The sequence below is a fragment of the Garra rufa genome, chromosome 20 (assembly GCF_049309525.1).
Source record: "Garra rufa chromosome 20, GarRuf1.0, whole genome shotgun sequence".
NCBI lineage: Eukaryota > Metazoa > Chordata > Actinopteri > Cypriniformes > Cyprinidae > Garra > Garra rufa.
This window is the reverse complement of record NC_133380.1, coordinates 41,697,204-41,722,384: the sequence shown is the minus strand read 5'-3', so window position 1 is coordinate 41,722,384 and position 25,181 is coordinate 41,697,204. Positions and strand designations below refer to the sequence as shown.

The 25,181-nt window shown below is 36.5% G+C and overlaps 2 protein-coding genes across 2 annotated transcripts; one reads left to right on the top strand and one right to left on the bottom strand.

Moving 5' to 3' along the window:
* Nucleotides 1–598: 598 nt before the first annotated feature.
* slc35e1 (solute carrier family 35 member E1) lies at nucleotides 599–12,324 on the bottom strand. Its single transcript, XM_073826031.1, has 6 exons — nucleotides 11,882–12,324; nucleotides 7,304–7,374; nucleotides 7,090–7,227; nucleotides 5,919–6,044; nucleotides 3,767–4,012; nucleotides 599–2,631 (listed from the first exon to the last, which is right to left on the bottom strand). Exons 1-6 carry the CDS (start codon nucleotides 12,210–12,212, stop codon nucleotides 2,416–2,418), a joined length of 1,128 nt encoding a protein of 375 aa, XP_073682132.1. The 5' UTR covers nucleotides 12,213–12,324; the 3' UTR covers nucleotides 599–2,415.
* Nucleotides 12,325–16,366: 4,042 nt separating this feature from the next.
* On the top strand, nucleotides 16,367–24,566 carry odad1 (outer dynein arm docking complex subunit 1). The gene is made up of 14 exons (XM_073825578.1): nucleotides 16,367–16,412; nucleotides 16,489–16,594; nucleotides 17,896–18,061; nucleotides 18,140–18,259; nucleotides 18,347–18,460; nucleotides 19,512–19,579; nucleotides 20,188–20,375; nucleotides 20,454–20,582; nucleotides 20,659–20,741; nucleotides 20,960–21,128; nucleotides 21,235–21,398; nucleotides 23,056–23,159; nucleotides 24,118–24,211; nucleotides 24,297–24,566. Exons 1-14 carry the CDS (start codon nucleotides 16,367–16,369, stop codon nucleotides 24,390–24,392), a joined length of 1,647 nt encoding a protein of 548 aa, XP_073681679.1. The 3' UTR covers nucleotides 24,393–24,566.
* Nucleotides 24,567–25,181: the final 615 nt, after the last annotated feature.

The following is a 25,181-nucleotide window of genomic DNA, read 5'->3' as shown; positions in this document are numbered from 1 at the left end:
AAGATTAAAAAAAAAAAACTTTCATTTTGATTTCATGGGGACTTTAAAGTGCCTCAGATGTGTCTTCACAATAGCCCAGATTCATCAGATTTCAGATTTTGTGCTCAAGATACACATAAGATATACACCATTTTTATATCTACTGAATGCTTTTCTGAAAGATTAATGATTAAGGATGAAGTTTGGTGAAAACGTCAATAAATCTACGACTTTCTATTTTCAAAATTCATAAAATTATAGGTAAGGAGGACTTCAAAAACATGGCCAATTGTAAAAAGCAAACAAACTTTAAAGTCTCTAACACTCCAGCAATTTTAGAGAAAAACAAGAAAATCAGAACACAAACAATGTGTGAAACTGCTTGAACCCTTTCACTTTTCTGTTTATAAGTTAATTTTTACACATACATTATAGAACTACATTTGACTCAGAACTAAGAATATGTAATTATTCTTTAGCTTTTAAACTTTAATGTGTCATTCATAAAAACAAAAGAATATTTGAATATTTTACTTACAGTGAGTTCAACAAGTCTGACTCAAAATGTTTAGATCCTAAATGTAACTTTGCAGACCTAAACAAATACTACAGCAAGACTTTATCAATTCATCTTCTTTATTTTCACATTTAAAAATAAGTCATCTTATAACTTTTAAGTTGACAAGAAAAAAAAAAAATGCAACATTAACCGTACCAAGGCATCTTAAAAATCAAATCATATATAAACACTGGCTGAAAGTAAAACACAGAAAGTGTGACAAAGCATTTCCACACCATAGAAAACAAAAGAAGAAACCCAGCTAAACAAGACTCAACATGACTGTCAGATCACAGAGACACGCTTCAGTCTCCCGGAGCGGACCAAAACAACAACAATGCATCAAGTACTACAGTAGTGCATGATGGGAAGGTAAAGTCCTGTAATATTGATACTGTTGAGCTGAATATTCCAGGGTTCAAGGGGTTCGGCTCAGTTTACATTATTTACTGTAATACAACAACACAAAAAACTAAAGTCATGTTTCCAAGACTCTTGAATCCTTTGTCAGGTTGAGACACTGGGATTCTGGGATCTTGATTAATGAATCTGCTACATCAGCCCCATATTTCTTGTACAGATTACAACCAGTCACCTAAAGCCATAAGAATCAGGGAAGAAGAGAAGAAGTTCTCACTAATGATGCCACAAAATAAGAGCAAGAGGTTTGAACCAATGAAAAACAGGCATCGTGAAGAGACCACGCCCACTGATAGTTCACTGCTGGAACTGGTCGAATAAATTCACAATATATAGAGAGTCCTTTAAAATACACAGCATCACGATGCTCTTGAAGATCCATGACATTTACATTTTAAAGAACTCCAAATTCAGTTCTGCAAAAATGTGCATGCTTTAGCAAAACGTGTCTAACTTTCCAGCAGTGAGACACTTGTTATAGTGTATAAAGAAATGGAGAAATAAACATCTAGCTTACAAATATGAAACAAATCCCACTTCACATTTTGCTAAAACTGGCATTTATTTGGGAGCGAAGACGATCATCGCTCAACATGATCTACAGAAATCTTTCCGTGAAATATTTCGGCCAATTTGTGTCTTTTAACAAACTTGAGCATGTTTCCACAGCCGCTGTCAGCTCCAGGATATACACCATGAAAGTGCTTGAATCGCCTCACGATCGAAAGGAATATTGCACCTTTAACAAGACATTCCCATGGAGTTCAGTGTCAGAATCAACAACCTGTCCTCAAACTTTTTATTAGATATTAGATCGAGGAACCCAGACGGATTTAAACGTACAGAATGTCATTTTCCAGAAAAATAATAAATAAATTGCTTTACGAGGCCCACTTTCCTTCCCGTTTAACACGAACGAAACCGAGCCGTGGTACGCCGAGAGCACCATCGAGCGCACGTCGGTCCGAACCAAAGATACGACAGCGATCCTCATGCATATGATTCGAGTGATCTCCTCCAGTGACCTCTGTTTGATTCAACACCCCAGAGAGAGAAATAAGACATTCCTTCACAGATATCAGACATTCAAACAATCCAATGGGTGTTTTCAGTCCATGATATGCTCAACCCATACACCTTCCTCTATAAAAATAAATAAAATATTTACAGATAAAAGGCAAAACCAGAAGACTGACTAATACCCTGATGCATCTGTATCTGCGGTGAGCCAGTGTATGTGGTACGGCACGACGAAAACAACAACAAGGATATCCCAGCACCTTCCTATCGCCGGCACTGAGGATCATCAACTACACGGAGAACGAAGCAGATAGGGTCTGAGATCAAATAAATAGCAGGCCTGTGTAAAAGCAGTAGGGTTTAGTGAGTAAACATTCCCGTTCCGGTCGTGCTGGTCTCCGCAGCTCAGGCGTCTGTGGGCAGTCTCTAGTCCCGACTCACACCACGTACTGTTTGGAGCTGGAGTGAGTCGTGTAGGCCTGTCTGCTGTACTGGAAGTGGTCCGTGAGGACCGTGCTGCGGCCGTGCTGAAGGTCCGAGGCGTGAGCGAAGGGTCCGGAGCCGTTGGACTGGGGCTTGTCGAACGAAACCGTATCCTGCGCTGAGACCGGCAGCAGCTTCTTCTTGGCCTCCTGGTTGGAATCATATTTGGCCTGAAGAGGAAACCAATCACAAACACATCAAACAGATTGATAGCAGGTTGCTAGCATGTTTAACATGTTTCTAGCATTATTAGCATGTTGTTAACACGATTAAAAAAAAGTTACTAGCATGTTTCTAACATGATTAGCAAGTTACTTTGAATGAGTTTGAGTCTCAAGGGATTGTGGGAGTTTAGTCAGTTGGGCTGTATCCGAAATCGCCCCCTATACCCTCACTATTCACTGTTCCCTACATTAGTCCACTCATACAGTCCACTTGAAGGAGTGAATGAAAACCAGTGAGTGAATTCGGACACTAAGTGCACCGGAAGGATGCTTGCTGTTTGACACTCAATTCTAACGGACAGTTCCAGGAGTAAGATTAAAGGATTTATCTTGAACTATGTCACGGAAATTACGTGTAAACCCTAGTTCAACAAACTGAATAATCAATTTACAACGAATTTGTACCTGTGTTGTACGCTGCATTACGGCCAGACAAGCGCGTTGTAAAATGAACGGATGATTCAGCTGCGGGCGCCATCGTCTGGCGAGACACGGGAATTCAATCGGCGCGACTCTCACAGTGCATTATGGGTTATTTCTAGCCGTTACGTGTACATCGATTGTACACTCGTCTTTACGGTGTATTGTGGGATTGAATGAGTGCACTCGGAACGTCCACTATGGTTTCGAACACCACTTAAAACGGCTGTCCTCTCAAATAGTGCCTTATTTGAGGGTATAGGGGGCGATTTCAGATACAGCCTTGGAGTTTGAATAGTGTTGATCATTTGAACATTCCCTCAATGTAAGTCTATGGGATTTTTCCCAGCTTTAATCGTCATTTTTAGGAAAAGCGTAAGTCGGATCAGTTAGAAAAGATCCAGCAGCTGGAGTCAGATCGGTCTGAAGATCTGGCCTGAGTTTGGAGTTTGGAGAGTTAAAGCTCTAGGAGGAGCAGCGTCAGAAACATTAGTCTCAGAAGAAGAAGAATAACTGTTTTAATTTTAAATAGCATTTCAGTAAGTTAACGTTCTCAAGCCAACTTAATAAAAAGCTTCAGTAGCAGCTGAGTAATCTGTAATCAGGGTGTACATGACTGTCCTCATGAGTGTTAGTGAGAGCGGGTGCGGTGTGTAATGACCTTATTATAGAGGAAGACTCCCAGGATTGCGGTCATCATGCCCATCATGTTGGAGGAGCTGACGGGGTTCCTGAGCATCAGCAGAGATATACTGATGACCATGATCCTCTTGGTGGCGTTGGCTACGGCGTAACTGAGCGGACTGACCAGGTTCAGCACACTGAACGCAATCATGTTCTGTGCAAAGTTGCAGAATCCACTGATGAGCAGCAGCACGATCGTCCCCGTCCAGTTAGACACCTCCGACTGCAGAACAGACCACAGGACAATCACTGTGAGCATTTGGGCTAAATCTCACAGTTTGAAACAGTCCTGAGTCGTGAATCATGAGGAGAAATGGACACTAGGAAGTCTCTGATACTCATCAAGACTGCAATATTTTGAGTGTGACTGACCCCATCAGCATATCTGTGTTTGCACTGAGAGGAGCTTCAAAGCTTTCTATTTGTTTTTAAAACGTTAAATAATGTATCAAAGTCATATCTCACCAATCCTTTCATGAACAAAGTGTAGAGAGAGTAAATATGAGAATGATGGTGCAGTGGAGAGAGCAGTTGATTATAATGGAGCTGTGTGAGACTGTGATGAACTAAGATGAGTGACAGCTTTTAATGATTTTAATGGAGTTTGTAAACGAGATATTGATTTAATACAGCAGTTAAACAAACAAGAAAGTATTATTAAGTGACTTACATTGTCTGACTATAACACTATTGCCTGATTTTGCTCTATTTCATGGTCAAAAATAGTCTGAAACAAGTCACATCTGAGCCGCTGCGCATCTCCATTCAAACACAGCGGTGTTTGGTTTATGAATGAACGTGTGTTTTTAAACGAATCTAGTGAAATGACTTAATTTCCCATTCAATAAAGACAGTCATTTGCTTTATTCCTGAATGAATCAGCCGTTCGAACGAACAAATCAAATGAATGAATGATTCAGTATTAGATCAGTGTCTTGTCGCCACCTGCTGGCAGATTTACTTTCATTTTTAAAGTATATTTTCAGTTATTTAAATCACTTACTATTTCTGTATTCAAAGTGTTATATTTAAAACATTATTCTCAACATGAATTTCTGAATTTGATTGCACTCATGCCACCTCTGAGCCTCATTAAACATCAAAATACACCTAGAAGACACTTTAGTGTTCTTCTGTCCCACCTCTGTAGTACAAATTCATTTTGTTAATACCGATTTCATTTGATTTGTGACTTATTCTTATTCTAGAAATTTTGAAAAGCTTAAAAATATATATTTTTTCAAAAACTTGACTTAAAAAAGACATACTTTTAATAAAGTTGCCAAAAATTCCTGTGTAAATCACTTTAAGAAGTCAAATATCACCTCGTTAAATTATCGATTAGAAGGTCGATTAAAATTTTGACTGTGGTGTGTGGTCCAAAATCTTTTAAGTTAGGGGCACAAGTGCTCCTAAAAAGAAAAGTAAGCGTAGAGCCCTGGTGAATCTAGATTAAAATGTGATCAAAGCTGAATTTTCAGCATCATTACTCCAGTCTTCAGTGTCACATGATCCTTCAGAAATCATTCCAGAAACTCAAGAAGCATTCTGCAATATTACTAAACTCTTTTTAACATCTTTGTGGATACTGTGACACTTTTTCAGGATTCTTTGATAAACAGAAGATTCAAAAGAACAGCATTTATTTGAAATAGAAAGTTTTTGTAACAATGTAACATTACTTCACTTCAATTAAATGCATCTTTATTATAATTAATTAATAATTTTTTTAAAAAGTTACAAATTAAAAATATATTGATCCTACCCTTATGAATGCAGTGCATTACATTTTGCTAAAATTAACAACATTTTAGGGGGAAATATTTTCTTGCACTTAAACACCATCACCTTCCAAAGCTGCTTTTCAGTAACTAAAAATCACATATCTCCTTAATGCAAAATATAAATGTGGCATGTCTGTTGTAAAAAACAAATTAAGCCAATTTTAAAAAAGAAAGCTAATTATTTGTTAAACAAAATCATAATGCATCATATTTTAAAAACAGTGTCACCTTACAAAAATTCTTCATGTAAAACTTTTTTTCCTTTTGATTTTGGGACAAAACATGATAAGCACCCTTTCATTTATTAATATAACTTGTTTTATAAATCATGAAAAGTCTATTTACCAGGTCTCCATCCATCAGGAAGGAGGAGAGGTCCACTAGGATCCATGTGGGCAGCATGAACAGAACAGCATTGAAGCCCAGGATGTTGAGCAAATGGAGGTGATGAATCCTTGTGTCACGCAACACCTAAAACAACCGCAAACACGATTACATAAAGACCTTCCAGATGTTTCCCATTTAACTTAAAGGGATAGTTCACCCAAAAATGAAGATGTGATGTGTATCTGCTTACCCCCAGGGCTTCCAAGATGTAGGTGACTTTGTTTCTTCAGCAGAACACAAACCAAGATTTTTAACTCAAACTGCTGCAGTCTGTTAGTGATTTAATGGCAGTGGATGGGCAGCAGACCTTTAAAAGTAAACAAAAACATACACAGACAAATCCAAATGACACCCTGCGGCTCGTGACGATACACTGAGGTCCTAAGACACGAAACGATTGGTTTTTGTGAGAAACTGAACAGTATTTATACCATTTCTTACCTTTGATACACAGCCACGTCCATCTGTCCTGAGCAGGAGCTCATCATCCGGCTCGTCCGGCGCTCTGGTGTAGAATACACAAACACCGGAAGCGATCTGTTGTGTGTATACGACACTCATTGTTTCCACAGAGCACAGAGATTGTGGGTATAGCGGCTATTCAAAATGGTAATTACTTGCGCTTATCCTGATTGTTCAAAACGATTTAATGCTAAAAGATTACGTTTGCTTGCGCGAACTCATCCGGGACTTTTCACCGATTTCCTCTTCCGGTGTTTGCGTATTCTACTCCAGAGCGCTACACGTGTCACGAGCCGGATGATGAGCTCCTGCTCAGGACAGATGGACATGGCAGTGTATCAAAGGTAAAAAAATGATATAAATACTGTTCAGTTTCTCACAAAAACCAATCGTTTCGTGTCTTAGGACATCAGTGTATCGTCACGAGCCGCAGGGTGTCATTTGGATTTGTCTGTGCATGTTTTGTTTACTTTTAAAGGTCTGGTGCCCATCCACTGCCATTATATGACTGACAGACTGCAGCGGTTTGAGTTAAAAGTCTTCAATTGCGTTCTGCTAAAGAAACAAAGTCACCTACATCTTGGATGCCCTGAGGGTAAGCAGATAAACATCACATTTTCATTTTTGGGTGAACTATCCCTTTAAATATCCCAATAGAAATCTGAACCTTTTTAGAGAAGATGTTCTGTAAGGAGAAGCAGAGCGTTGCTGCCAGAGCGCTGATCAGTCCAGACATGTCAAAGGACAGCTCCGTGACGGTGGCCAGCAGAACTCCTCCGATGATGGGGATCAGAGACACATACACCTGCACACAAACACACCTTCAGCAATCTGATCAACACATTATGAAGCGTTTCTAACGTGTTCAGGTGAAGACTGACCTTTGTGGTTTGCTTCTCCTTCATGATAATCCGTGACAGCAGAACCACCCAGATGGGCATAGTGGCCTTCACTAGAGACAGGGAATGAAAACAAGACACTGGTTCACTCTTCAAATCTGGTCACATGTTCTTCTGTAAGGTCTTGTGATGTTTGCAGCATCTCCGCTGTAGTCGAGTCCTCCATTCCTGCTTCACATTCACACTCACACAGCTGTTTACAACAAACTAAACTCTCAAAGACACTTAACATTTCTGCCAGTAGTAAAGCTGACTACACTAAACAATCTGTATGAATGGAAACAAAGTAACGGTCTGTTCACAACAAGAATGGCAACTGTATCAGTGTCTGCACTCACAGACCATATTGTTCTGGTGAAAACCGCTGCTTTTAACGCTCCAGTTCTTTCAATGAGACTTTAATTGCCTGTTAATGGTTCTATTGTTCATCCGCTGGAATGAAGCGATTGTTATAGCTGTGGCATATGGCCTTCACTGTTCTCATAAAATTAAAATGATTATTAAAACTCCGTAGTTATGAAAGCTGTGAATGCCACAGAAAGAATCAGTTAAATCTGTAGAGAGTTATTAATAAACCAGACGCAACAACACTGACAAACACATCCTAATCTCTGCTTCTGATGACACAATCTTTTTTTTAAGGGGAGACACTGCACCTGTTTTCATGCACCTGTCAAGTTTGAGATTTTGGGCTTTTTGGTGTTTCATAAAGTGTTTTTTCAGACTTAGAAATCATCTAAAAGACACTGTTAAGTGTTTCTTTTATAGCACTTTATCTATTTGTGTCAATAGATTTCAATTACAATACAGATTTTTAAAGGTACACACATTACTTTAAATTTTTACTGCAGTCTATATCCTGAAGATTTTTCACACAGGGATTTGTTCATATATAAAATAGGAAAAATTATAGTGTTTTCTGTCTGTTCTAAGTTTTTTTCTGAATTGTTTTGTGATGAAATGAGATATCTAAAATTCCTCTGTTAAATCTCTCATATGTCAAAAAAAAAAATTAAACAAGAATTTTGAAACTGACTTCATCCAGTGTTTAGATTTTTGTACTAGAAATGTATGCAAATTAGCACATATTTCATTAAACCTCATTTGCATATTGAAACCTAACATTTTAGAAAACTTGAAATACAAAATATTTATCAATGAATTAAACAATGATCAAAGTAATCAATCAACTGGGTTAGCAAGGTCATAACTATTAGTTTTATTATCCTATTCACCTGCAGTGTCTCGCCTTAAAGAACTTTGTTTTATTATTATTACTATAAAAACAGATATTGGTTGTTTCTGTCCTGCAGTATTATTCACATTAAGGATATTTTTGTCATTTTACACAACCATAGTGCTTATCACTTTATATAACAATGTTTTTATATTACCACTTACTCTTTACTCAAACAACAACTAAATTCCCAGACCTTTCAACCAATGAACCTTTTCCAGTTTTACAGCTGTGTGTAATCTCAGAACATTTAGGAATAGGTCTTCCTTGCACGAAATTTTCATATGCCTTTTTTTTTTCTCGTATTCTTCATGCTTTTCTATCGAAATGCTTGCTATAGATGTGAAAACGCAGAAAAATCAAACCTGATCCATTTTTTTTAATGCCAGATGAAAGTTTGGAAGAAGTGTGTAAACGTAATTGACACAACGTGAGGTTGCATTTTTTTATGTTTCGGACGAGAATTTCGGCCTCTTTATGCATTTTAACCAATAAAGCAAAAGTTTTGATTTTTGGTTGCAGCACCTCTTGACCTTTCAGGCCTGGAAATCACAATCATATTATGTGTCCTTCAAGTGTAGATAGAGTAATTATGAGTTAGGAGTACATGAACAACTAAGCAGAGTCGCAGTTACAAATTCTAGATGATTTCAAGTTTCCAAAGCGATTTGTATGGAAGCCCATTTCTACCACTAAATAAAAAAGGTAACTGTGAGTTATAAACACACTCAAAACTGCCAGATATAAACGCACAATTGCGAGTTATAAAGTCAAAATTGTATATAAACTTACAATTGCAATAAATAAAGTCAGAATTGCTGAGATATAAACTTGTGAGTTATAAAGTCCAGTTCTGAGGAGGGAAAGAAAAAGACTGAAATGTTCACAGAACTGCGAGTTTATATCACACAATTTTGACTTCATTTCTCAGAATTGCGAGTTTATTTCTTGAATTCTGACTTTATAACTCACAATTGCAACAGGGTTCCTACTTTAAGCCAAATGTCAAAATTCCCTGACTTTCACTGACTAAAAAGCTCAATTTCCATGACCTTTCATGAACAGAAAAGCAGGCCGCACTTTGATACTCTTCCTTTGGTATTTCTGGGTCATTCTACATAAACGTCCACTTTTGGTATGGCAAGATGTCTTAAAATGCATTTCTTTTTCTAACATTTAAACTCTTAGACCACATTACTAGATTAACTTTCGACTTTATGAATACACAAATGACAGCTTAATCATTTTTATCTTTTTTTGTGCATTTATTTAATGACCATATGTTCTTGTCCCTGGTGTTACCTTACTTCTTTGGAAATATTAAAGGTTTTTATGAAATATGACATAGATAAGACCACATGTTGTAAATCATGGTTATACTCACCAAATTAAGTATTTTATCCATTTGTATTTTAGTTTTTTTTTTTACAGTTTACTAACAATAAAGTATAGGTCACACCAGTGAGCTCAACTAAAAGTTTCATATGAAATCATGAGATAAATGAGAACATTTCTGAGAACTGAAAGGAGACAGTGGACTTATGAGCCTTTCTTCACAATCTTCAGAAAATAGGAAGGACGTCACGTGATGGCATTAGTTTGATTTTTATTTAAAAAATAAAAGATTTTTGTTCAAATGTAACACTAGTGACACAACTTCAAGGGACCACTATTTTCATTATATATATTTTTTCATGCCATTTATATAGTATATTTGATAGTTATGAATACATTGTTGTATTCTAAATGGTAGAAAAACCTGTTTTTGACCTCAAAATAGCTCTTGAAATCTACAACAATAACAATAGGCAACACACGTGAAACACTGTGATAAAAAATACAGTATAGAAAAATACATTTTGATAAATGGAAACAAATTTAAAGCGACAACCAAAAGTCACTGATATTCCATGACTAAATAAATAAAATTTCCTGACTTTCATCATTTCCATGATATTCCAGAAATTCCATGACAGGTTAAAAGAACCCTGTTGCAAGTTTATATCACGCAATTGCAATCTTATTTCTCAGAATTGTGAGATAACAAGACACACTTTTTGAAAATGTTTTATTCAGTGCCGGAAACAGGCTTCCTTAGATTTGAAACACATATACAAATATCAATAAACTCTACATAGAGATCAGTGAGCAGAACACAAGTCTGTAGTGAGTTATAATGAAGGATTTTGAAGTTAACATTGACATTTAGTTTTGGTTTGTAATTCTCATCATTTCGAGTAGTTTCTGAGTCTATAGTTTAGATTTAACCCCATAAAGGCCACGTTGACGTTTCAGTCTTGATTATTTGCATGCACACCATGTCAAATATTTATTACGTTGGTTTTGTCTGACTTTGACGTACGAGTTTGTCAGGTTCAATTATAGGTTGGCATTATTTTCAGATGTGAACCGGTTTATGTGGATGTGTAAGTGAAAGAATGCATTTTCTATCATATTACTTCCTTCAGTTTGTTCTAAATGACACTGCAGTATAACAAAGGAGTATTTTATAGTTTCTACACGCCTCCCAATTCAATCTCATCTCACTTATCCCAATTAATTAGACAAGTTTAATGAAGTTGATGAGCGGAGGCACAGAAAAACACTGGTCAAGTTTAAAACAAACAGAAGTTAAAGAGCTCATAAAAACAGCTTATTTCTCTTCATATGTAGACATAAGGATGATGATGATGATGAGGATGAGGATGATGATGGACACGTCACACTGCTGTCACTGTCAACTGTCAAATATTGACTTACTACTAAACACTAATAAACTATCTTTAAAGCATCTTTCTGTTTGAATGGCATGTTTGTAATATAACATGTCACATCTTTATGTGCTGCTGCATATGCTTTTACTCTCAGGGTCTGGTAATAAAGGAGGCCATAAGCCTGAGGTAAACAAAAGGAGCCGAATCTTCCCAAACGAGTGCAGTGTGCTCCAGAAGTGCAGCCCGCAGGTGGATGATGTGGCAGTGTTGTTATTGAGAGTGCGGAAGTGACGTCGTCTGGGATTACTTCAATAAAGTGTGGTGTTATCAAAACTCGGACGTAGAAAAATAAGCCGAATGAGTCATTAAATCCTTATAACGAGTTATTTCCTACTGTTTGGATGAAAGCGGATGTTTGAATGTCCGGGGAAGGCGGATACTGAATAGTGGCTCATGACAGACAGCGACAGCGATTCGAACTCGATTAAACGAACTTAGCTGAGCGGAACCGAACCGAACCGATCAGGCTGGGTTTGAATTGAGTTTGAAGAATCAGGCCTGTAATACAAAGTCACTAATACAAACAACCGAAAGCCTTCCGTTACTCACCCGTGTGCGCGTACGACACCGGAACCTTCCATATGCTGAAGTGGGCCGAGACGGAGGCGAAGTATTTCCCGAAGGCGAGCGGCAGAATGAACCAGCGGTAGAAGCGGGTCGGTACCTCCGTTCGCGGGACGCCCCAGGCTCGCAGCAGCGGCGGGAGAAACACGACGATGGAGAGAATGTGAAACAGAGACACTGTGACCGGATAGGGGAAGCTGTTCAGGATGATTTTGTTGACCACATTGCCGCCGGAGCTGACGGTGTACCAGCACAGGCACAGCACCCCGATCCGAAGTCCCTCCCGCACGGGCGGACGCTGCTCCACCGCGGCCATCTTTCAGCTCAAGCCGCGAGTCCGCGACGCGACAACACTCACCGGAGGAGACGCTGGTGGAAGAGTCACGTGACTCCGCGAAGACACGCCCCTACAAAAATCACAAGAAATCTGAAAGCTATGGCAAGCCGTTTCAGCCTAAAATATACTAAGCGTTACTCGTCATAATTGCATTTTTACTAGTAACAATTGAATTAGAGAGCTCTATAATTCAGTTTTTACTAGTAAAATTTCCGATTAGAGAGCTTTCTAATTTAATTATTACTAGTAAAAATGCAATTACAGAGCTCTATAATTAAATTTTTGCTAGTGAAAAAACACATTAAAGATATGTTTAATTGCAGAGCTCTGTAATTGAATTAAAGAGCTCTCTGATTCAGTTCTATCAAACTTCAAGCTTTAAAACCACTGAAAACTTCAAACTATTTCAGACTGAAAACAGTCAAACTTTTAAAACTTTTAAAAACTTTTTTAAACTATCTGGTCAGACGTTCTCAAGCCAACTTCAAAGTTTGTCTTGACGAACTTTTTTTATCTAGTTGGAATTGTTACTAGTAAAAATTCTGTTGTAGATTTGTGTAATTAAAAATGAATGGAAGTCAATGGAGACATATGACTAGTAAAAATTAATTTGTAGAGCTCTATATTTGGAATTTTTTTTTTTTTTTTTTTTTATTGCGAAAATGTTCATAACAAGACAGGGAACAAACATAAGGCACAACCATCATTAATACTATAAATAATCAACAAAAATACTATACTTACAACATTATAGCAAGAATAAGGGAAAAGTAAAAAGAAAAAAAAACACAAAGAGCAAGAATCAACAGAAAAATATTGGATAAAGTATATTACAATAATAAATATTTGGAGATAGAGAGGCAAAGAGTTTTTAGACTTTCGATTTAGATTTTTAAAATACTTAAAACTCTGAAACATTTTTACAAACTCACAAAGACATAAATTAAAGGAGAGCTTACATTTTTTCCATTTACATACATGAATATGAAATTTACCCAACAATAAAACAAAGTTTGAAAAAATAAAACTTAGATCACACTTTAAAAAAAAAGATATCTTGCATGACAAATGAAGAAAATTTTTCCATTTTTATTGATAACCAGCTATGAATATCAACCCAGCATTTAGAAGTAACCTCACAATAAAAGAATAGGTGATCAAGTGTTTCAGGAAAAGAATGACAAAAACCACACAGATCCACCTCAAAATTAAATCGTTTCTGTAAAAAATAGTTAACAGGATAAATCCTAAACATTGCATTTGGAATTGTTACTAGTAAGAATTGAATTAGAGAACTCTCTAATTGTAATTATAAGTAGTAAAAATTGATTTAGAAAGCTCTCTAATTGCATTTTTACTAGTAGGAATTGAATTATAGAGCTCTCTACGTGAATTGTTACTAGTAAAAATGCAATTACGAGTAACGCATAGTATATTTTAGGCTAAAACGGCTTGCCATAAGAGATCATATTAATCGATTGCACTTATATTGAAACTCTAAGTATTATTATATTTTTGCGTTAAACTGTCGATATTATTTTACTAAATAAGTAATAAAATATATGTATTATTATTACGGAGCCCATAAGGGGACATTATGAGATGGGAGGAAAAATATATATTTTTTCCTTTGCTCGCAAAACTTTTTCGTTCTCTCACAAAAGTATTGGGTTTCTCTGAGTAACCTTTCATTCGCTCGCAAAAGCATTGAAATATATATTTTTAATTTATTTAATTACATTTGCCAGCAAAGTGATCATTTCAAAAGGTTTTTACAGGAGTATATACATTTTTCTCCCACTTAATATTTATTTTCCCATCACTAAATCCCAGATAAATATAAATAATCCCAATTATTTAGAAGCTATAGAAAGATTTATGCAAGTCATGAATTGAAAAGTGCAATATAATAAGTCAGGTCACGTACTACAGGGTGTTTATATTTTTTCCGTTAAGATGAAAAGAATCTCACCTTGATGTCAATTAAGAATGGTTCTTTCAATAACAGTCTGCCAAACTAATAAACAGTCCTTGTTTTGGTTGTTCTAGTTTAATGTAAGTAACAAGACAGGGAACAAACATAAGGCACAACCATCATTAATACTATAAATAATCAACAAAAATATTATACTTACAACATTATAGCAAGAATAAGGGAAAAGTAAAAAGAAAAAAAAAACACAAAGAGCAAGAATCAACAGAAAAATATTGGATAAAGTATATTACAATAATAAATATTTGGAGATAGAGAGGCAAAGAGTTTCAGACTTTCGATTTAGATTTTTAAAATACTTAAAACTCTGAAACATTTTTACAAACTCACAAAGAAATAAATTAAAGGAGAGCTTACATTTTTAATGTAAGTAACCTGTGTCCTCTCTACAAGAGCCATTGGGGAACTGCAGTGACATTTTAGTTCATTTGTTTGTCTTATATTTCCATTACATACTTCCACAGTGATATACTAATAATTTCCCAGGTTTCGTGTTTCATGTGTTTGCTCCATTGTTAGGAGTCAGGATGGAGGTCTAATATAGTATATATTGTATGTGCACTTTTATTAATGTCTTTATCTTTTCTTTTGTACTTATCTTTATAGTTTGATTGGAAGATGACATCCAGTGTAAATCACTGCGATTTAAAAAAAAAAAAAGAAACAAATAATAATGCAAGCAAGCATCAATGCATGTTAAAAGATTTATTTTTCTTTTTGAAACAATAATTATTAATAATTGGGTTAAATAATTGAATAAATAAATAGTAACAACAACAAATTATTATTAAAAAAAAATAAGAAAAATTGTGTGTGTTTTGTTGTATGATTCCTGATATGTTAAAATGTTTAATGTTAATAAAATCAAATAAAGCTGAACTGAATGTCAGTCTCGTGTTTGTAAGACGCAGCGCCCCCTGCTGACCGTTATTCCTCTTAGATACTGTTGCTAACAACAATCAACAGTCACCACTCACACACGGACACAGACGATTAAAGTCACCTATAGACACATTACGGTAAGATAAGCCTTTATTTACCTAGTTAATAGTTAGTTAGTTAGTTAGTTAGTTAGTTAGTTAGTTAGTTAGTGAACACGACCCAACAATATAAATAGTGCTTAAAAAATAAATTCTTTAGAAACGATGCTGTTTAGTCACAAGTGTTGAGAGAAAATCAAACCGTCTCTTTTTTCCATTTATTTGATCAAAAATACAGAAAAAGGTATAAAAGGTAATATCATTAAATTTTATTGCAATTCAAAATATAGTTTTTTTTATCTTAATATACTTCAAAATATAATTTATTTCTATGATGCAATGCTAAATTTTTATTAGCTATTACTGCAGTCTTCAGTGCCACATGATCCTCCAGAAATCATCCTAATTTACTGATTTATTATTTTATTATCAATGTTGGAAACAGTTGTGCTGCTTAATATTTATTTGGAACCTGTGATACTTTTTTAGGATTCTTTGATGAATAAAAAGTTAAAAAGAACAGCATTTATTCAAAACAGAAAGTCTTTACTATCACTTTTGATCAATTTAACACATCCTTGATGAATAAAAGTATTCAATTCTTTCAAAAAAAAAGAAAGAAAGAAAAAAAAGAAATTACTGACCCAAAACTGTTTATTGTTACAAAAGTTTTCTATTTTAAAGAAATGCTGTTCTTTTTAACATTTTATTGATCAAAGAATCCTGAAAAAAGCATGTTTTCAGCACTGATAATAAATCCGGATATTAGAATGATTTCTGAAGGATCATGTGACACTGAAGACTGCAGTAATGATGCTGAAAATTCAGCTTTGATCACAGAAATAAATTATATTTTAAAGTATATTAAACTAGAAAACCACTATTTTAAATTGCATTAACATTTCACAATATTACAGTTTTTTTCTGTATTTTTAATTTAAATAAACGCAGCCTTGATGAGCAGAAACAAATCTCCTTCCTCCTTCTATCTACTTTATCTTTAATGTGAGAGTGGATGCGACCATTTGTAACAGAGCTTGTTTATTTATTTATTTATAATGAATCATAGGACTTGCTGAGCATGAAGTTTGTTGTTTGTTACTCGTGTTTTGTGTTTATTCTTCCCAGCAGTGGTGTTGTTCTTCCAGTGTTCATCCGTGATGTCTGTGACCAGAGCTGGCTATGACAGCAGTATGGCCGGAGCTGGTATGCAAATATAACACAGTAATTGATCATGAAGGATTATTGTCATGCAGATGAATGTTCTTATGTTTGTGTGCAGAGGAGACTGAGCTCCAGAAAGTGCACCGGCTGCGGCTGGAGTTACGCCGACTGGAGAGGAATCGCGACCTACACTTACAGGAAGAGGAAACCTTACGCAAACAACGGTCAGTCAAACACACAACCCACAAGACATCTCCATCTCTGTTCTATTAACCCTTTGCTGTTCATATATATATATGTTTATCAGAACATTTCATCTAGTGGAAGCGCTGGGTACTGCACCCAAACTAAATCTGACTGAAAGCTCATGCTTTGACATTGTCATCCTCAAATATAACATTGAATAATTTCATAATAAACTTTTTATTAGTTTCACGTTTTTCAACAATTCTTAAAAAAAAATCAAAGTCTGTGCTCCAAACCATTCAAGACTGATGACAGTTTAAGCTGGAAAGTTCATTTTCTGGTTTATGCCCAAAAAAAAAGTGGTTAAAGGAGTCACTTCCAGAGCAAAAAATACAGATAATGTACTCACCCCCTTGTCATCCAAGATATTTACGTCTTTCTTTCTTCAGTTGTAAAGAAATTGTGTTTTTTGAGTAAAACATTTCAGGATTTCTCTCCATATAGTGGACTTCTATGGTGTCCACGAGTTTGAACTTCCAAAATGCAGTTTATCTAGTGAAACGATTGGTTATTTTCATGAAAAAATGCAATTTATATACTTTTTAATGTCAAATGTCTTGCTTTTCCTGAACTGTTTTTTATGGTTCAAGACAGTTAGGGTATGTTGAAAAACTCCTATCTCTTCCTCAACTTCAAAATCGTCCTCCATCGCTGTTTTACCTTTTTTTGTAAAGGGTGTTTGATCTTCTTTGCAAGTTCACTTTGCAAACACTGGGTCAATACTTCTGCAGCGACGGAGGACGATTCTGAAATGATTTTTTTTAAGTTGAGGGAGAAAATACAATGGGAGTTTTTAGACATACCCTAACTGTCTAAACCCAGAATACAGAGTTCAGAGAGAGCAAGACATTTAAGGTTAAAAAGTATTTAATTATTAATAAAAATAACCGATTGTTTGGCTAGATAAGACTCTTCTTCCTCGGCTGGGATCGTTTAGAGTCCTTTGAAGCTGCATTTAAACTGCATTTTGGAAGTTCAAACTCAGGGCACCATAGAAGTCCACTATATGGAGAGAAATCCTCAAATGTTTTCCTCAAAAAACATAATTTCTCTATGACTGAAGGAAAAAGAGATGAACATCTTAGATGACAAGGGGCTGAGTACATTATGATTCAATGTTTGTTCTGGAAGTGAACTTGTCCTTTAACAGGTAATAGATGAATCATAACTATTCCAGCAACCGAGGGTTTATTGACTGATTGAACATTTGTTGATTTTACTTTTCCAAGTTCTGCAAGCATAAACCTTTTAACCAGATGCACTGTGTGTGGGTCCACAGGCAAGAGATTGCGGAGCTGCAAGCGGAAAACGAGCGTTTGCGGCGAGCACAGACAGACAGCGAGAGTCCGGCTATAACGGCTGTGAGAGCTCTGCTGATACAACGAGACAAACTGGACCAAGACATTGAGAAAGAGAAGCAGACCCAGGCAGAGCTGCAGAAGGAGGTGTGATATATATTAAACATTCCCACAGAACACACTCATACTGCGCTGCAGATAGAGCTCCATCTGTTTGGTTTACAGATCAGGATTACGGAGAAACAACTGGTGGACGTGAGACGAGGACAGGTGTCCCACAGTCACCAGACTCAGCCCCGTGACATTCAGAAGGCCATCCGCAGCACACAGAGCAAACTGGATCGGGTAAACCGAGAACATCTCACAGACTAAACAACTGTAGGCTCTTCACATCGACTCCTCCATTCATTTCTTCTCTTGTTGTTCCTACAGTCTCGTGCTCGCTTTCACAAACAGATGGAGACTAACAGCCAGCTCAGAAAAGATATCGAGATACTACACATGCAGCGAACACGGTTCCAGCAGCTCTATCGCAAACTGGAGAAGGTGCTGGAGTCTGGACAGCTCTGGACTCTTGTGTATTTGAGTCTGAGAGATTCTTCAACTCAGATTGAAGAATAATTCAATCAAAATGACAATTTCAATTTGAAAACGCTCAGTGACTTTCTTCATCAGATTTGTATAAATGTGTGATTCCATCACTGTCTCACCAATGGATCCTCTGCAGTGAATGGGTGCCGTTAGAATGAGAGTCCAAACAGCTGATGAAAACATCACAATAATCCACACCACTCCAGTCCATCAGTTAACATCTGGAGAAGACAAAAGCTCAAACAGATCCAGCATTAAGACATTTTTAACTAAAATACATTGAGTTCATAATCCACAATAACGCTTCCTCCAGTGAAAAAGTGGTCTGGTCTGAATCTGCACAGATCAAGCACCGTTTACAAGACAAAACAGCTCTAAACAAACATGTGGCTGGATTTTGATGTGAGAGACAACAGGAGATGGACTTTTTCACTGGAGGAAATGTTATTATGGATTATGGACTCAGCGTATTTTAGTTAAAAACGTCTTAATGATGTTAACTGATGGACTGGAGTGGTGTGGATTATTGTGATGTTTTCATCAGCTGTTTGGACTCTCATTCTGACGGCACCCATTCACTGCAGAGGACGCATTGGTGAGACAGTGATGGAATTTTCAGCACATTTTCATTCCATTTAAGAAAAAAATGCCTTAAAAAATGTCAAAATTATAAATAAATAAAATCGTAATTATTAGATAAAAAATTAATGACTTAAAAATAATGACTTAAAAAGTCAAAATTATGACTGTAAATAGTCGAAATTTTAAGATAAATTGAAATGATGACAAAGTCAAAATTATGAGAAAAAAAGTTGAAATTACGACTTGTCAAACCATCTGTAATTTAATATATAAAATAGAAGTCATAATTTCGACAGTGATGGAATGACACATTTATACAAATCTGATGAAGAAACAAACTCATCCTAATCTTGAATGACCTGAGATGAGTCATTTTTCATTTTGGGGTGAACTACTCGAACAGCTGATCTTGTTTTTCTTTCAGGTTTTGCAAGATATCCGCAAAGATATCGCTGAAGTTGTCGACAAGTCAGCCACAGCTTATGATGCGAAGTGAGAGATACTTTGAGATTTTAAGATGCTTTGCTAATGTACAGTGTTCCCACAGTCATACAAACCTGGAAATATCAGAGAATATCGGAGTCTATGAAAATGAATAAGATCCTATAAGCCAATAACATTCTATAATGATTTTTTTTTTTGTTAATGTATCTCATTAGCTGATTTTTGATTGTTAAAAATATGGTATTTAACTGAAATTCATTGGTACACGGGTGTGGAAACACTGCATAAAATCATGTGTTTTTTTGACAGTTTACAACGCCGCAACTTCTGTGTTTTTTTAGTATTATTTATATATTGTTTTATTAACACTTTAAATTAATTTTTGAATTAGCCTTGATTTTTTTAATGTATTTTAGTTCTTTAATTTTAGTTAAATTTTTGGTGTTATTGTAATTTTTTAAAATATTACTATTTAGGTTAAAAATTTTCAGTTTTATTTTTTAATTCTGTTTCATTATGTATATTTACATTATTTATATTTTAGCTTTATTTTAATGATCAGAAATGTTCTTAGGTTTAGTTTTAATTAATTGACTGGCCTGCTTCAATGGCCATTGTTTGTAAAGTCCTCAGTTCAATATTCTAACATCTTTCAGAGTGGACGCTCAGAGCAAAGCGAGCATGATCAAGGAGAAGGCGGTGAAGGATCTGGCGCAGTACTCCGCTGAGATGCAGGAGCTGGAGAGAGTCATCGCTCATGAACACCGACTCAAAGACTTCATGACCACCAAGAACAACCAGAGAGCCAGCGTGGATCACGGGAAGAGAAGCAGACGCAGACAGGGTCAGAGAGCAGTCACGTCATGATTGATCATAAATCTGTGCGTGTTGGCTGTAAAGTGACCCATGTGTGCTGATGCAGAGATGAAGGAGCAGAGGAAGGCGGACGGCGGAGAGGAGACTCCTGACTCTCTGAAGAAGGCTTTCCAGCAGATTCAGGAACTCACCGGAGAAGATCATTTGGGGAAGCTGGTTACAAAATTCATTCAGGGTGAGCTTTGTGTTTTCTGTTTTGTGCCAACACAAGATTGCAGTGTGTTACTCTACAGCTGATTGTTTTTTAACAGGTGAAGAAAGGAACTTTGCTCTTTTTAACTACGTCAATGAACAGAACGCAGAAGCTGAGAGACTGAGAGAGGAGATCCAACAGGTCAAACCAACATTACTCTTCGCTTTTTGTTCAGCTGCATTTTAATTAACAGAAACAGTTTTTATTAATAGTTTTAGTTTTAGTTAACAATAACAACAGAGAAAAATACAACTTAAAGACCAAGCAAAAGCCTGTGCTGAGCCGGGCTGAATGAACATGTCATTCATATTTACATTTTAATACTGTTTTAAACCCATTTGTTTTCTTGATGCCCTCAGATTAGAAAAGATACAGAACAGCTGAACATAAAAAGTCGGCAGCAGGAACAGGAAAGTCAGGCGGCTCTGAAACAGGTGAAAGATGAGCTGCAGGAGTGTAAGGCACAGACTCGACAGTATGAAGACCAGGCCGATCACATCAACAAGATCCTGGATCAGGTCAAAACAGGTACTAGATAACCTGCAACCACAGATGATTAACCCTGGACCAACCCAGACCACATTACAAAACAGTTTATATAAGCGTCAGTCACATTCGCTGATGATGTTTCTAGGCATAGACAGGATGTTCAGAAACATCGACTGCGGTCTAGGGCGGATGGAAAGCATGCTGGGCTCTTCCTCTGGGATCACAGACAGTAATCTGATGACGTACCTGGGCATGGTGGAGCAGAAGGCCGGCGAACTACTCACCATTCAGGCCTTCATTAGATCCAAGGTACAGAAATGACTGCGTTCGCTCCAGCACACATTTATCAGACGGTCCAACAGGTTAGTTTATAGTCTTAAAGGATAGTTCACTTCCAAAACAAAAACTTAATAATTACTCACTCCCTTGTCATCCAAGATGTTCATGTCTTCCTTATGTTTTTTGAGGAAAACATTTCAGGATTTCTCTCCATATAGTGGACTTCTATGGTGCCCTGAGTTTGAACTTCCAAAATGCAGTTTAAATGCAGCTTCAAAGACTCTAAACGATCCCAGCCGAAGAAGAAGGGTCTTATCTAGCGAAACGATCGGTTATTTTTTGAAAAAATTTACAATTTATACACTTTTTAACCTCAAATGTTTGTCTTGTCTCGTCTCTGCGATCTGCATGCATATTGTGTGTATTCCGGTATGTCGAAAAACTCCCATCTCATTTTCTCATCCAACTTGAAAATCGTCCTACATCGCTGTTTTACCTTTTTTGTAAAGGGTGTTTGATCTTCTTTACACGTTCACTTTATAAACGCTGGGTCGGTACTTCTGCAGCGATGGAGGATGATTTTAAAATTGGAGGAGAAAATGAGATGGGAGTTTTTCGACATACCCTAACTGAACTGACCCGGAAAAAAAACAGAGTGCGCATGTGCATCACAGAGCTAGACAAGACCAGTCCCAGCAGGCACACACCGTCATAAGACGTTAATATTAGGTTAGGGTTAGGTCGTGACATCGGGTGACCGAAATTCAATGTCCAGCCAACGTCTAAGGAAAACGTTATTTTGACGTTGATATTTGGTTGATTTTAGGTTGTGTTGGAAAGTGACCAAAATCCAACGTTGAGCCAATATTGACGTCAAATACTGACATTTATTTGTCAGGTATGGCAACCAAAATCCAACGTCTGATAGACGTCATAGTGGTTGGGGTACAACGTCAATCTGACGTCCTGTGCCTGCTGGGGTGTTAGAGGTTAAAAAGTATATAAATTGTCAATTTGTTTAGAAAATAACCAATCGTTTTGCTAGATAAGACACTTCTTCCTCGGCTGGGATTGTTTAGAGTCCTTTGAAGCTGCATTTAAACTGCATTTTGGAAGTTCAAACTCAGGGCACCATAGAAGTCCACTATATGGAGAGAAATCCTGAAATGTTTTCCTCAGAAAAACAATTTCTTAATGACTGAATTAAGAAAGACATGAACATCTTGGATGACAAGGGGTGAGTACATTATCTGTACATTTTTGTTCTGTAAGTGAACTAATCCTTTAAAGAAATAAAAAACTGTGCATTAGATTCTACTATGGTTTAAAAATGTATACAGAATACTCTCAAACTAGTCTACAGGCTAACCGTTGTACATTTAACTTGTATTTAAGTGCAGATCAGTAAATTAGAATGATTTCTGAAGGATCGTGTGACACTGAAGACTAGAGTAATGATGCTGAAAATCCAGCTTTGATCACAGAAATCAATCACATTTTAACAGATATTCACATAGAAAACAGTTATTCGAAATTGTAATATTTCCGTAGTCATTTCTGTAGTTTTGAACAAATAAATACAGCCTTGCTGAATATAAGAGACTATTGAAAACCATTAGATCTTAATTATTCCGAGCTTTCGAGCAGTAGTGTAAACTGAATGTAAATAAATCGTATATGTTGACAGGACCCAGAGAACAGTTCTGATCTGGAAGCGGTCGCTCCGTTCCTGCTGGGCCAGAAAGCAGACGTTCAGACACACGAGTCGATCCTTCAGCCTCCCGTTACCAGGTGAGAGCCGCCTCTCATATTGACATTTGTGACCCTGGACCACTAAACCAGTCTTCAGTAGCACAGCTATATTTGTAGCAATAGCCAACAATACATTGTATGGGTCAAAATGATCGATTTTTCTTTTATGCCATAATTCATTAGGATATTAAGTAAAGCAGTGGTTCTCAAAGTGTGGTACTCAGGCTCCTTCTATTGGTACACAGAGGAATCATTAAATTAAATATAAATTAATGTTAAAACACAATACAGTTTAATTTAATCTTTATTTGACTAAAGTTTTTATTTTTTATTATATATTGTTTTATATTTACATGTAGAGTACAGTTTTTATTTAACTCTTAGGTACAACACATTTTAATTTAATCATTATTTAAGTTTTTTTATTTACCTGTTTGTAAGCACTGTGCAGTATTAATGTTCAAACTGTATTTACAGTGTTAAAGTGGCTGATGAACAATAAATATTCTTATTAGAAGTAAAACTAGCTTATTTTTAACTGTGTAGAGCTGTAGTTTGATAGTTAGCCCTGCTACGCTACTGTAATTTAATGCTGGTCCTTATGGTGGGACTTGGTATTAAAAGTTTGAGAACCACTTAAGATTAATGTTTCATGAAGATATTTTGTACATTTCCTCCATAAATATATTAAAACTTAATTTTTGATTAGTAATAAGCATTGCTAAGAACTTCATTTGGACAACTTTAAAGGCAATTTTCTGAGTATTTAGATTTTTTGTACCCTCAGATTCCAAATTTTCAAATAGTTGTGTCTTGACCAAATATTGTCCTATCCTAACAAACTATAGCTCAATGGAAAGCTTATTTATTCGGCTTCCAGATATTTAAATCACAATAAAAACTGACCCTCATGACTGGTTTTGTGGTCCAGGGTCACATATTACACATTATATGGTCAAATATGTGACTTTATTTGGTCTTACTGTGCCCTATTCAGGCATGATTATGAGGCAGAGGACTCTTCTGTCATAGATGAGGCGGATCGCCCTTTGACCCGTGAAGAACTCCGTCAGCACATTATGAGGAAGAGCGTAAGGAACACTAAAGAGCTCGTTCCCATTCTGATCTCCTCATTACATGTGTTTACACTACAGTGAGGTGTTTGATGTGTTGCAGGATCAGCAGAAGGACGAGTCTCGGCGTACAGGAGCCAACAAAGACATGAGAACTCCTCAGAGCAGCAGCATGTCCAGCACATCACTGGAGGACTAACACACAGCCTGCTCTTCTGCTTATTATTTTAGTGTGCAGATTTTTGTCTGTGCTCAGTCTCTACTGAATATAGTAATAATTCAATGGGGGATAAAAAGGAATCTTAATCCTTGAAGGATTTGTGTCAGACGCAGATCAAGATGGAAGTTTAGATGCTTTTTCTTTTCGATTTATTGGCCGTTGGCAGACCAGCTTTTGGTGCATTACCACCCCTAGCTAATCTGTGTGTGTGTGTGAAACTTTGATGGGAAAAGAATGTTTAAAAGTAAAAATTTAATGATAATGAAATAATAAACTACGATAAAATAATCTATATTGTTAACTCAACTCTTTTCCTTTAAAAAACTAAATTGCATATTGCACATTTTTTAGCCAGAAGGTTGTTAATAATGAATGAAGTTCTCTAGCACATGTCTATTATGTTTACATGCTGTGTATAAGAATGTGTTCAACTGTTTCTGGTTCAGTAGATCAGTGGTTCCCAACCATGTTCCTGCATGTTTTCATGTCTCCTTAACCAAAAGCACATTACTCGTAGAGACTCAAGAGCTGAAATGGGTGAGTCAGACAAAAGAGAGTAGTGTTGGGGGCCTCCAGGAACCACTGCATTAGATTTCAGTTCAGCTGGTTTGAAATTCGACCCCTATTTTAACCCCTCCATCTGCGGTCACATGCTCAGTGTGTGCAGCCCACCGGGTTACCATGACAACAACCCCCCCCCCCCATCACAGACAAAGCTCATGCTAACAACAGCTGTTCTCATCCACTCACAAGGACCGCCCACACTGC

Bases quoted from the DNA above. Each gene is read 5' to 3' on its own strand.
- slc35e1 (XM_073826031.1), bottom strand. From the start codon at position 12,212: ATGGCCGCGGTGGAGCAGCGTCCGCCCGTGCGGGAGGGACTTCGGATC. The intron at 7,375-11,881 runs GTGAGTAACGGA...CCCTGTCTCTAG, and splicing joins GGTGTCGTACGCGCACACGG to TGAAGGCCACTATGCCCATC. The intron at 7,228-7,303 runs GTCAGTCTTCAC...GTTTGTGTGCAG, and splicing joins AGGAGAAGCAAACCACAAAG to GTGTATGTGTCTCTGATCCC.
- odad1 (XM_073825578.1), top strand. From the start codon at position 16,367: ATGTCTGTGACCAGAGCTGGCTATGACAGCAGTATGGCCGGAGCTG. The intron at 16,413-16,488 runs GTATGCAAATAT...GTTTGTGTGCAG, and splicing joins CAGCAGTATGGCCGGAGCTG to AGGAGACTGAGCTCCAGAAA. The intron at 20,742-20,959 runs GTCAAACCAACA...TGATGCCCTCAG, and splicing joins TGAGAGAGGAGATCCAACAG to ATTAGAAAAGATACAGAACA.